Source organism: Buceros rhinoceros, unplaced genomic scaffold (genome assembly GCF_000710305.1).
Source record: "Buceros rhinoceros silvestris isolate BGI_N320 unplaced genomic scaffold, ASM71030v1 scaffold4528, whole genome shotgun sequence".
Taxonomy (NCBI): Eukaryota; Metazoa; Chordata; class Aves; order Bucerotiformes; family Bucerotidae; genus Buceros; species Buceros rhinoceros.
The window spans coordinates 67,901-81,171 of record NW_010426216.1 but is presented as its reverse complement, the minus strand read 5'-3'; the positions used below and the strand labels follow the sequence as shown (position 1 = coordinate 81,171).

General features: G+C 46.7%; 1 protein-coding gene across 1 annotated transcript in view; it reads left to right on the top strand.

The window, feature by feature from the left end:
• Window positions 1-354: 354 nt before the first annotated feature.
• GLI2 (GLI family zinc finger 2) overlaps window positions 355-13,271 on the top strand; it is a gene marked incomplete at its 5' end in the record, with an annotated part of 20,081 nt that continues 7,164 nt past the window's right edge. Inside the window, 4 exons of the mRNA XM_010141418.1 lie at window positions 355-486; window positions 4,130-4,279; window positions 7,908-8,072; window positions 12,992-13,271. The exon at window positions 12,992-13,271 is cut by the window's right edge and continues 1 nt beyond it. Of these exons, the coding sequence (XP_010139720.1) occupies window positions 355-486; window positions 4,130-4,279; window positions 7,908-8,072; window positions 12,992-13,271 (727 nt within the window). The remainder of the gene's footprint in view (window positions 487-4,129; window positions 4,280-7,907; window positions 8,073-12,991) is intronic.

Here is a 13,271-nt window from a genome sequence, read left to right as displayed (position 1 = left end):
TGCTCATATTTCCATACTCCCTCCAGATCAGAAGTTTTGCTCCAAGCAAAGAACACAACCAAAGGTCAAAAGCCAGCTTTTGCTTTCTCCAGCCTTTCCTGGGACTGCCCATGACATGGCAGGAGCCAGGCACCACTGTGACCATGGCTTTGGGGTATTTCGTGTCTTGTCGTTAACTCTAATCCATTTCTACCAAAACACTTTAATCCATTATTTCACAGTAATCAAGGATGTCATGTTGCCGCAATGGGTACAGTTTTGTGATCAGTTGATACCTGCCCTGTAATCTACAAGTGACAGAGGAATTCAGATGAAAGAAGTTCACCTTATACGATGTACCATTGTGTGTTGCAGGAGCATCTGACAGATCTGAAAGAAGATCTAGATAAGGATGAATGTAAACAGGAGCCTGAGGTTATTTACGAGACGAACTGTCACTGGGAAGGGTGCACGAAGGAATATGACACTCAAGAGCAGCTCGTCCATGTGAGTAATGGTCGGGAGGAAACCCCAGTGATAAATTTGGGTTTCTGTGCGCTTGTCCTCATTTTTTATCACTAGCTGCTGTACAGCCAGAGCTCACTCGGGGAGCCACTAAAGGTGCAAATCAGAGACACAGTGTGTAAACACTGCCAAAGCAGGTCGCTGCTCCCTGAGGAGTTCAGCTACAAGATGCCTCTCATAGATTATATGATGTTGCTCTCCTCTCAGCTGCTGAGGCTGCAGTTTCAGTCTCCCTTATGCACGGCCCAAAGACAGAAGGCTGTGTGCAGAGGACCTGATCAGGAAATGGAGGAGTGAGCCCTTTCCTCTTCGCTGGCTGTATTCACTGAGCCTCCCCATGCACCTCCACCAGCTATGGGTCAGGGATAGTCTGTACTGTCCTCAGTTCTCGTCCAGGCTGTGAAAGCCTTTTATGCTTCTGTGACATAAGCTGTGGGGCCGTATCACTTAGGGGCTGTTGACCTGCTCATCTCATCCCTACCACAAAAATAGAGCGCTTCCAGAGTTCAGAGACATGCTCCCGTGTCTTCATCAGGGCCCAAAACACAGAAAGTAGGTTGATTTTTTTTTAAATTGAGAAATAGGGTTTCTATAATCACAGTGATGTCCCCAAACCAGTGTCAAAACTGCTTTCTGAAGGATCCCCAAACTAAGTCGTTAATCAGATTTTGATTTCTAATTAATTCCAAGAGCCTTTTGAGTGCTGTGCTTCACTTGGGAATCTACCGTTTGGCTTCCTTTGGCTTCTGGGCTCAACAATTCATTCAAAATTGGAGTCAGTGCCTGTACCAGACATGATCTGTACCTCAGCCCCATCCTGCTGCCAGCCCAGCAGGCTCCCAGTACTCATTTTGGGCCCATGGTACAAGCCCCATTTGTTTGAAGCCAGCCCAGAGCTGCTGGGAATTTACCAGCCCCAGCAATCCTGGTGCTTGCAGCAAAGTGTTGAGCAAATTTTGTGACAGGACTTGCTACCTTCTCCGCTCCCTTCAGCCTTTTGCTGCTTGCCTCAGCTGAGTTCCAAGTCTGCCAGGGGCCACCCATGCACGACTCACACTCTTCCTGAGGGCTCACGTCTGCTCTCACACTTTTTTATATATCGTCATTTTACTCATGTTTAGACACCACCGAGTAGACATCAGTCTCTGTTTCCCCAAGCTCTGCACACAAACATTATCTTAGCTCAGAGGGACCACTCTAAATGATCATTTTGGGCATGTGCTCTTCTTCTATCAAAGGCTAGCACCTGTCCACCTCTTCCAGAAGGCACTGGTTCAGTACAACGAGTCCTTGACTACAGACAGATTTGGAAATGGTTTTCAGGGCCAAATGAGTGATAAGGTGCTTAATGGGTTGCACATTGCATGCCAGGGGATGTTGCTTTTCTGGGGTTCAGCCACAGCAGCCCTGTCAGATGGGCTGGGCTCACATTTCTCCAGCAGTATTTATGTGTTTCCCTCTCAGATGTAAGAAAAACACTTTAACTCTATCCAGAGCAAAGTGCAGGGCACATCCAAGCAGCTCAGCACAATTTATTTCCAGAGAAAACCCAAAGAAAAATATTTTATGGAATGTCCCAAGATTTTCCTAAAATTGGAAGGGTATAAAAACAGAGGCTTCTGTACTATGATTACTAGCAACACAGGGTTGTGGATTTGGGATACCCAAAATACACATGCAAATGAAATACAGATGTCATGGGCCAACTTCTGAGAAGGTGGAATCCCACCGTGTGTGGAAAAACTCTAGTTTGTGTGCAGAGCAAAGTACCTGGGCATGCAGGGTCCATTCTCCATACACAGTGGGCAATGTTCTTGTGGGAGAAGTGCGTATCAATGGGAAGTGGCAGGAGTGAGGACATGTTTTTACAAGCACCACTGCTGCTCCCAGCCTCAAAGGTCACACTCAGCCTTGATACACTTGAGAGAAGCCCAAGCAAAGCCTCCAACCAGGTGGGGATTCAATGAGGGCTGTGGAGCTGTAGCTGGAGTGTGGTGAGTTGTGCAACTGCTCCTCTACCGTGTGATGGGAAACAGATGTTTCCCAAACAGTGAGTTTATTAACCTGAAGGAGGGCTACAGTCCCTCTCCCATAAATGCTGCCTTCTGGCTCGAGCAGGACCAAACGGGTGAGACTGTGCACTCCCCCACTCCTAGCACTGCCATCTGTAGTCCTGGTTGTAAATCAGACTCCCACACCAAACAGCCAGGAGAGATATCTTCCCAGTTTGGTCTGGATGTGGTTTAGCATATCCATGGGTCTTCTGAAGGGTTCACCAGATTTCCACTATCTGAGACTAAAATCTCACACCAATGCCGTGTTATAACCAGAACCATGGGCAGATGATCTCCACATTCATATGAAACTTCTCAGAAACCCCGCCTCCCTCTACCCTCCCAGCATGCAGCTTTGGCTCTCAGTGTTCATCCATGGTGGTGGTGCTCAAGGGCCCAGCTGAGCGCCATGCATCATCTCTTGCTGCTGGGTAGATCTGGTGCCCCAAACAGCAGACCTCTGTCCCAAGGATTGGACCACAGCAGACAAAATGCTGGAGCTGGATTCAGGACCATGAAGGTCGGTGATTCTGTTTTTAATGCATTTTTGTGTCCTTGTGCTGCCTCACCACACCAAGAAAGTCTTGTCCCAAGCTGCAACATGTGTGCCTGGCCTTGGCCTGGGGGACAAAGGCGGGGGCTGGAAAACATCTCAGCTCAAAAAAAACAAAACGCAAACCCAAAGTGGTTTATTTTAGGACTTCCTGTCAGTGAACGTCTGCTGAAATCACAGGAGTGAGGACAGGCATTATTTTTGGCAGCGCGACCCCATTCAGAGACACAAGGCCACTGAGAGAACAGTGCTGATGATGGGCTGGTCTCCGGCTCTGTTTACTTTCATCAGGGCTTCATCTACCCTGGGCTGGGAAAAAGCTAACTTCATCTTCCTCCCAGGGTGGATGAAGGCAACGTTCTGGGTCGGGCTTTTCAACACCCCCACACAGGATTTCACGGACCCGAGTAATTAGCAGTAATTGAGGCCACCAAGATTTTCTTCACGTGTAGCTCACAGATGCTGTCATTTCCTGCCAGCCATCAGCACTGGACAGCAGGTGGATGTCTTAGAGCCAGCATGTGGCTTGGTGTGCAAGCAGGCTGAGAATCATAGATGCATTTAGGTTGGAAAATACCTTTAAAATCATTGAGTCCGACTGAGGCTTGTCTCCTACTCTTGACCATCCTCTAGCAGCACCCCGGGAAAGTGTCCCAGCTACATAAATGTGGCATAGGAAGGCTTGGCAGAGACAAAAATGACTCTGTCATTCTCTTTAACAGTGGCACCAGGCAGCACAAGAGTCACTGAGAGGGCTCTTCTCTCCCTGGCATCTCTCACTGATAGCTGCTTTGGACTCTTGGTCCCAGTGTGCTGGATGTTGTGCACCTTCTCCTGCAGGCCACACCAAACCGCAGAGCTGTCTCCCATGTCCCTGGTGTTATCAGTCACCTGGAACCCACGTGCGATGCGTGATCACAAGCATTGGGGAGGGGATGGCTGGCTTCCATAGAACCACGGTGCTTCACTGGCATCAGCTCTTCCAAGAGTGACCTGCTTTTCCCTTCTCTCCTACCAGCACATCAACAATGATCACATTCACGGGGAGAAGAAGGAGTTTGTCTGCCGCTGGCAGGACTGCACACGGGAACAGAAGCCCTTCAAGGCTCAGTACATGTTGGTGGTGCACATGCGAAGGCACACCGGAGAGAAGCCACACAAGTGCACGGTGAGCTGGCAGGGACACGTGGTGCATCTCTGCTTGGCAAGTGGGACACTGGACTTCGGTGGTCACACAGATGTGTGTGCAGACACAGACACAGGCTCTTCCACGGTACCTGCTGGAAACAAGCTCGGGGCCAGTCCAGCTCTTTGTGTCTGCTTGTAGCCGCTTGCAGTTTACATCTGGGGACAGGGCAAGTGGTCAAGGAGGGTGGTTGAACTGTTAGTGGGCAAAACTGTTTCCTTGGGGAAAATGGTTTCAGCTGTACCACAGAGATACAGAGTGATTCAGGACGAGTCACTTAAGGTGGAAAACCAGTCAATTAATTGCTTACATCCAGGAAGGAAATCCAGTAACCTCACACTGTGGGGAACCACCTAACCCTGGTCATGTCTAACTCAGCATCACCTAGTACTGCTGCTGGGCCTGAAAGTTTCCCTCACCCATGAACCCGAGTGTGCACACAAGCCTCCTTCCAGCCTGGGGAGCTGGGCCAACACCTCCTGCCTCTGCTCTCTTAGTCTGGAGATGAAGTCAACCCCAGAATTAGCTCAATCCCCAGACCTTCTGCATGCAAGTAGCATTGTGCCTAGTGTTAAACACTGGCTGAGGAAGAGCATGGGCTGCTATTTTTTTATCTCAGCTCTGTGGATACAGGCTCATATAGCACATGGGAGTGTTGGGTTCACCGCCTTCTCAGCCTTGAGATGGTAAAGCCTATATCTGCCTTCACACTTGGGAGGTCCACCCACACCACTGGCTGATGTGGGGCAACCTAGGATGCCTGATGAGAGGCACAGGAGAGAAAGAAGTGAACTGTGGAGTTTAGTGGCTGTGACCAACTGGTAGGAGAGGCGTTCACCGTTTCTTTCCACATATGCTTCAGCTCTTTTTCCTCCCCAAAGTCCATCCCTGTCTTTTGATATCCTCTGCTCCCTGCCTTCTCCTCCTGCCAGTTTTTCATACCTCCTCCGCTGTCAACATTAAGCTGTTCCTCTCCCCAGAGTCTCATATCGGCCTCCTCTTCTGCTCCGTTAGTCACTTCCAGCCCCACACTATTCCTGGCTCTGCCCCAGCTCCTGCTTACAAATATTAGGATATGTATGATTTGCTTGCTGCATGATTCCTTTATCAATCTTCCAGCCCTGGGTTCATTTAATTTAGAGCATAAGCTCCCCAGGGCACAGGGCCATGTCCTTTGTTTTAATCTTCTAAAGCACTCTGTCCAGTTCTAATGCTTTACCAACCTTCCTTAGAAGTATCAAGGAGTATTAATTGTTGGTGTGCTACAAAGTAAACAGTCCGGCAGAGTCCAGCCCTGCCCTTGCAGGTAGAGGGACTAGGAAGACAAAGAGCAACAGAGACTGCATCCTGTTTAGTGCTGTAATGGAGCAGGAGACAGCACTGTGGAACAATCCTGCTTCTTTCAAGCCTTGGTTGTGCCACGCTGGAGCAGTGACAAGGCTGTGTGTGAGTCTCAAGCCATCCCTGCAGTCCCTCCCTGTGCGATATGTCACAGCAACTCCCTCTGAACTGGAGTACCGCCGGTTTCCCATTGCCTAGGACACATGGCAGCTCTGCAGACGGTACCCTTCTGTGGCAGAGCGTTCCTTGTCCAAGTCTGGCAGTGATTTTTCAAAGCGCCATTTGTTTCAGATGAGAAGTTTGTGGTGTATATAAAGCTCCAGATGAGCCCAACTGTAGCCTGGGATTTGGTCAAGGATTATTTCAACAGATGACAGCCAGAACTCCCACTGACATAATCAAATCCACGCGTAAGAGTGGGAACAACCACTTTGAACACGCATGGGCTGCTTTGCTAAGAAGCTTATTTGAAATTGTGGCCTCAGTACTTTTGCTCTTAATAACTGCATTTTTGTGTCTGTATCCAGCAAAACCAGAATGGACACGAGTTGCCTCATGCTGAGTTCCCTTTGTTTTCCAGCAAGTGTAATGATGTATTTCAGTAACCGTAAGCATCTTGAATTGTAAAGGACTGTTTGCACAGGGCAAGAGAAGAAAGGAATATACTGTGCTACCTCAAAGCTGTGGCATGTTCTGTCGGCCAAATGAGCTAATGAAAGTCGTCTGATGAAGGGAAACTGGATCCATCCCACCCCAACAAAGCTGTAGAAGGAATCAGCTCTTGCAGGATGCTTTTACTGTCCTTGGAGAGATCTGGATATCTCGAGAGAGCAGAGCAAGTTTGCCTTATGTCTACTGTCCCCATGCTAGACCTTAAAGCGAAACTTAAGTAACCCTACTTCTTTTCCAGCCCAACAAAGTTACATGGGATCAGCCTGTGCCTGTGTGCTTCATGGGTTTCATGGGCTGCATGTTTGCCTCACTCCTTAGGAGTGCAGGCAAGTCCTACGCCCTTGGAGTCTGAGACAGGTACCGTGTTCATTGCAGGCAGCTGCCTTTGGCTTCTGCCCCCAAAGGCCAGATCGCTGGACACGTAGGACCACCCAGCTACCCATAGAGAAATCAGACACTGAGCTGTGGCATGACCTGTCCTGCTATGACATCAGTTTCTTCACTGGCCAAGACTCAAACACAACACTGTGAAGTTCTGTCACATCTGGACTGAACTTGTAGACATATATTTAAGTGATCTGACTAAAATACAAAACCTTGTGGCTTGCATACATTACAGCGGGAGGTGCTGCTTGTTGAAATTTAAAGTGTGTTTTGAAGTGCCTGCATAGGAAGTGCAGCATGAGCTTTTCAATGCTTCCAGCTCAACAGCGAGTGCAGCATTTATCTAGAAATTGGAAGGGAGCCGTGCATTTCTTAGGATCTCTTCCAGTGTTTTTAAGTTCCTACTTGTTTCATCAAAGAGCATTTAAGACGTTCTCCTTGGTTTGAGGTGAAATCCTTCCATGCTGCAGACAGGGCAGGTGCAGGGAGAAGTCTCCAGCCTAGCCAGAGTGGAGGGTGGCAGGACTTACGTCACCTCACCATGTCTCCCAAGCTGCTCCATCTCGTTGTGTGGGCAGCTGGTTTCCTTCCAGGAGGAAGGCTCTTGGCCTGTTTTGTCATCCAAAAATCCATCTGTCTTCAAGATTGAGAGTCTTGTTTTTTAAACTGGTAATGTCAGACAGCCTGACCACAGCATCCTCCGAGAGTTAGACCCAAGCTATAATTTGGGATACTTCAAAGCTTGCTGGATTTCTGCTTGTGTGTTCAAGAATGGTCTGGCCTTTCCAGCGCTGGTGTTAGTGAAGTTGCAAGGCTGGTCAGACTGTTAAGAAGCTGTCAGTTCTCTGGGTGGGAAGGAGAGGGCCTCTGTTTCTGAGTATGTTAGCTGCAGAGGCACGACAGGAGGGGCTAAGAGAGCCCCAGGAGGAGTGAAGGGGTGTTCAACACCCCTGGAAAAAAAGAATCTCTTGTTGAAATGTCAGGTGGGTACCCAACAAGGAGCAGCACCTTAAATATGACTCACTGCTGAAACTCTCAGCCTGCCTAGGGAAGTGAATTCTCCCAACAAAGTGGATGTTGTTCCCTAAAACACAAGGCCTTTAAATGGAAGCAAGAAATGAAAGAATGAGAAACAGATGAGAAGGGTTTAGGCAGGGGGAAAATAAAATTTTTCTGGTTAATTAATCACTCCTCTTGTGTTTTTTTATTTCAGTTTGAGGGTTGCTCCAAAGCCTATTCCCGCCTGGAGAACTTAAAGACACACCTGAGGTCCCACACTGGAGAAAAACCCTATGTCTGTGAACACGAAGGCTGCAATAAAGCCTTTTCCAATGCCTCGGACAGAGCCAAGCACCAGAACAGGACGCATTCCAATGAGGTAAGCCTGGGCTCACCGCAGCTCAATGGAGGGCTTTTTTTTTTTAATTTTGTTGACAATAAACATACACTTTACATGCTGGACTCATGTAAAAAGAAACCTACAGTAATGAGAGGTTTTTTCTTATTTTTTAATAGGATTTATTTGCTGGAGAGCCAGACCACATTAGCTTTATATTTATGAAAGTCATGTTTGAAATCATAAACAGATGCTAAAGTATGCAAACTTTTTTATCGGCTTTGGAAATTAAAGCAGGCGTTTTCCAAATCTATAGTTTTTAGAAGCGAAACTAGGATCATACAGTTGTGCGTGTGGTGTTTAATATTACTGTGAAGCAGACTTGCAGTAACATAACAGCTACCCTGGATTCTGATGCTCTGGAAATGATACCCCCTCCATCGTTTGATGTGCAATGACAGAGCACAATGCAATGCTTTGTTAACCTTGGCTAATTAAGAACCACTATTAGTAGCTGGGGAGCAGAGGAAATTGCCTTTATTGTAACGCATGTGATGGTCTGTTGCAATCAACCACGGCCGACAATTGAAATTTATATTACCACTAATTAGCTGACAGAGGAGGAAAAAACAGCGTTCCAAAGTTCTAACAGTGTTTGCAGCCATGAAGAATTGAGTCTGTAGCCTAATTTGCAACAGTTAAATATAGACTATTGGAGAACGGAACACAACTGACACGGATGACAGCTTTTTAAGGCAATGCTGTGCCTACAAAAGGCTTGTTGGGAGTATTTCTATCTCTGGTGTAATATCAATCAGTGATAACCAAAGCTCTGTAGATTTCAGAGTTTCTGTTGGAGTCAGAATAAGGGCTCAAAGTCTAGGATATCCCTCTATGCTTTGTGATGTTGAGAAAGACCCAATGAATTAGCTGGATCCCAGTGTTATTTGAATTGGTTTGGATATGAACCCAAACACCAGGACTGTCCTTCACCAGTGAGCCACTTCCCCGGCGGAACACAGGTTAAATTAACCCATATCCACACTTGCACTGGGTCTTTTAGAGTTGGTTTAAGGGTACACTGGCCTTGAGGCCAGAAGGGACAAACAAGACGTGCAACCTCTTGACTGCTCAGCCATCTACATTCTCAGTAACTGGTGTTTGACTAAAACATCATCTGCGATCTGTTAAGCTTCTTACCCTGAAAGGTAAGCAGTCATGATTTAATCTCACATTGCAGCTATTACAATCTGCTTGTTTTCCAGACCTGGACACTTTCTCTGCCTTTCTCCAGTGGTGGATCCAATGTCCCTTTCATTGTTGCTATTTCCACCTCATAACAACACAGTGTTAAGTCACTCTTCATCTTCAAAATCTAAATAGGTCAGTCAAGCCACTGAAGATTCCCATTACCGCAGCATTTTTTTCCTGTCCTTAGATCAGTTTTGCATTTTTCTTCCATCCCTAAGGATTCTCATGTGGATGAATCAAGATGGCTGGTACTGCTTTCAGTGCTGGATGCAGGTTCATTCTGCCCAGTTTGTGCTCACTGAAGCAGTATGTGGACTACTTTTTGCCCATAGATCACCTGAGGTCAGCTCCCTAGAGCTTCTCCAGGATCCTTCCTAGAAAGGCCAGAGTTTCTTTTCTCTTGGGCCATCTGGTTCCTCTGTGTGGAATTTTAGCTTTGGCTGTACTATTAAATGTAATTTCTTTGATGGGTTCAACTTCCCAAGTGATCCAGATCAGAAGCTGGACTGGATCTGGAATTACTCCTCGCTTCATCTGGGCAGAGCTTGGCCATGCTTGAAGGTCTGCTTTTTGGGTTCCCATTGTGCAAGAAGGTGAGGATATAGGGCAGGAACATCCAACTCCTTGTCTGTAGTGGATCGCGATCTCATTTGCTGACACTTGGCACAGGCTGCATCCAAAAACACAAATTAAAAATTCTGATGAGGGATTTTATCCTCTGCTGTTGCTTCCTCTGGAGGTTGCCAGAGCCTTCTCAGGTGCAGAAGCAACATAGCCACTAGTGGAGGATTTGCACCAGACCACCTGGGCCTTAACATGGGAACTACATGGCACTGTGTGATCTTATATTCTGTAATCATGCCCACTCCTGAACTGCTGCAATCCTCCTTGATGAAACACAGGCATGCCCCAAGACTTGTGAGAGATCTGTAGGTTGCATGTAATGGCTCTCTGGGCCACATATTTGACACTCCCTTTTTGAGGAACATATAACATGATTTTTTGCAACAGATGACATCCCTCATGGCAAAGCTCATTGCACTGGGCAGCAGGCCCAAGTAAGGGTCATGCAACCAGCTGTGGCCATGACCAGTGGGTTAGCAAACTACACTGAGACCTTGGCTCACAAAATCACATGGATGCAAAGCGGGAGTTTGTGGCTGTATTTCCCATTAACCATTGGTATATCTATTGTGGTTCCCAGCTACCTACTAAATATTTTTCTCTGCTTGCAGTATTTAATTGGGGTACAACACAGTTTCAGAGTTAGTCAATGTCCTGGTTTAGCTTTAGCTCACACCAGGACAGTCATACACGTCTCATATAACGATGAGGTTCCAGGTTCCCTGTGTCTGTCTCCATCATTGTGTGACAGAATGTAGGTGTATGGTCCAAACATGCTGAAGTTCAGTGCTGGGGATATGTTACCACACTGGCTTTGTTTGATTGTTGAAACATCACATATACTATTTTACTTTGAACTTTCAGTGACTACCTGAATCCCTTCATGGGACACCTTCAAAGTTACTCCTGGGTAAAAGGCTTTCATCCATGACCGCTCTCCAGCGCGTACACAAAAGAGTGGCAAGAGTTCACAGCCAGCCAAAGGCTCGGGGTGACGTTGTCTCCAATTCAAGCTAGACGAGGGTAAAAGACAGAAATTCAGTTCTGCTGAGTGCCTGGGGAGTTCTCCAGTTCTCCTACCCTAGGGATTATTGTGTGAATACAGGAATCATCATCATCATGGCTTGGCTTTGTGGACGAAGATTTGGGAAGGGCTTTACCCACGCTTACTGCAAGCGCGCTGTTGGCTGAAAGGGCCAATGCGGGATAGGCAAGTCCAGTTGCAGAAAGCACACCGGAAGGTCTCCTTGGGTGGTATAGTTGAGGCACGGTTCTTTCTGCGTTGTCTTTTCTCCTCAAGACTGATTCTACGTGTGCTCTCAAAGGAGACAGCAGCGTTATGTACGGTGTGTCTTCAGAAGAGCTTGCGTGCCCTTGTGAGGTTGAGAGCTGTGCTGGTGGTGGCATGTGCCTCCAGTAGGGTCTTCCAGGCCAGACAGGTCTCAACTGAAGAGTCAGACAAAGTGTGTCCACGGGCAGGATGGGCTCACTAGCAGTCAGGCAACCACTCTAAGAAAAGGACAACTCTAACCTCAAAACTGGGAATATAGGAGCAGGAGGGAGGTATCTGAGACATCTAAATTGTTGACTTGGCTAGGACATACGCTGCATTAGAGGTCAGAATCTGGATAACCCAGGGTGTATATGAAGGCATGCCAACAAAACAGCAGTTGTGTTCAGTTCAGTTGCAGAAGATATGGCCTGATGAAGAGGATGGTTATACTCCATTAGGTGGAGTGTCCGCTGTCCAAGCCACAAGTTTGTCGCCCTAATCACTGGTGTCTGGAAAACAGAACTATTGGGCCTAAAGGATCTTTATTAAAAAATCTTGAACTGTTTTAAGCAGGGGTTTTTAGCATGTATGGTGGAGATTCTGTTCTTTAGAATAGGTTTTAACAGCAGCAATAATATTCCTATAATGCCTTGTCCAAAAGGTTGCATGACCTTTACAAACTATTTTAGGTTTTGTGCTTTGGTTTATCCAGCTTCAAAATATATTAAATATTTACCTCAGTGGGGTGTTATGAGGATTTCAGTTTGTTCAAGTCATGTGCCAAGATCAGTCAGGAAGCATGCTTTTGGATAAAAAACAGGCTGCCAGTGTTTTTTCATGTGAAGATGCTGGCTTTCTGCCAAGAATATATACTCCTTTGTATTTTTTCACTTAAGCTTCTGGATAAAACTACAAAACAGATTAAAAAAAAAGAATACAAATGGTCATTTTGGGTAGCCTTCAAACAACATCTATCTGGGTTTTTTTTTTTTCATGGATCTATCCTAGTGCATTGGCAGAAAAAAACATAGGGTAGCTGTGAGGCTGGAAGTGGAACTTGTGATGAATTCAGAACTTCCAGCACAGCAGCACCAGCTCAAACAACTGCAGCGCTAATGCACTTTGGAATTGGAAACTCAATAAAAAATAGTTAAAAGAAGAAAAGTACCTATTTGCTGACTTCTGCTTTCAGAAGCATGCCTTCAGCCTTGTTTTCCTGTAGCAATCAATGATTCATGAATTCGGGACTAGAGTGCTATCGTCTGAAAAAAACATTGCATGCCTGTGGTTTGTTTTGCACAATAACAGATTTCAGGGTGACAGGTGCTGGAGTGGTATGATAGATTGGGTAGGGTGAATCCAGTCTGGCTTGGTTTTGCTGGAATTCCATCAGCCAGAAGGTTTCAGACATTTTCTTGGTGTAGACCCCACCTTAGCAGAGAGAATGTGTTATGGCCCTACCCCTACATCACCTCCCATCCATAATCAGGAAACATTCCTGTGGCCACCCGAGCAAATACGTACATGGGAAAAGAATATTAGGAAAGTATTTAATGAATTCTTAGCTGTCTTTTAATCCAGAAACTGAAAACAAGGACTTTAGCCAATATTAAATGACTGGCCAGGTCTGTGTGGATCAGCAGCAGCCCATATATCACATCTTACAGATCTCAGTTTTACAGAGTCCTGTGAAGCAGATGCCCCACATTTTGCTGCTGCCAGCTGCTGTACTCGTATGTTCTTGGCCCATACACTGTACCTGGAATATTTGGGCTTGTTCTAAACATAACCCAAGATTTGCTTGTATTGATAGAAACCCTACGTCTGTAAAATCCCTGGCTGCACGAAGCGATACACAGATCCGAGTTCTCTCAGGAAACACGTCAAGACCGTGCACGGGCCTGATGCGCACGTCACAAAGAAGCAGCGTAATGATGTTCACCCGAGGCCACCTCCGCTCAAGGAAAATGGGGACAATGAGGCGAGCGCCAAGCAGAGCAGCAAGGTTTCAGAGGAGAGCCCTGAGGCCAACAGCACCACGAGGAGCATGGAGGATTGCCTACAAGTCAAAACGATAAAAACAGAGAATTCTG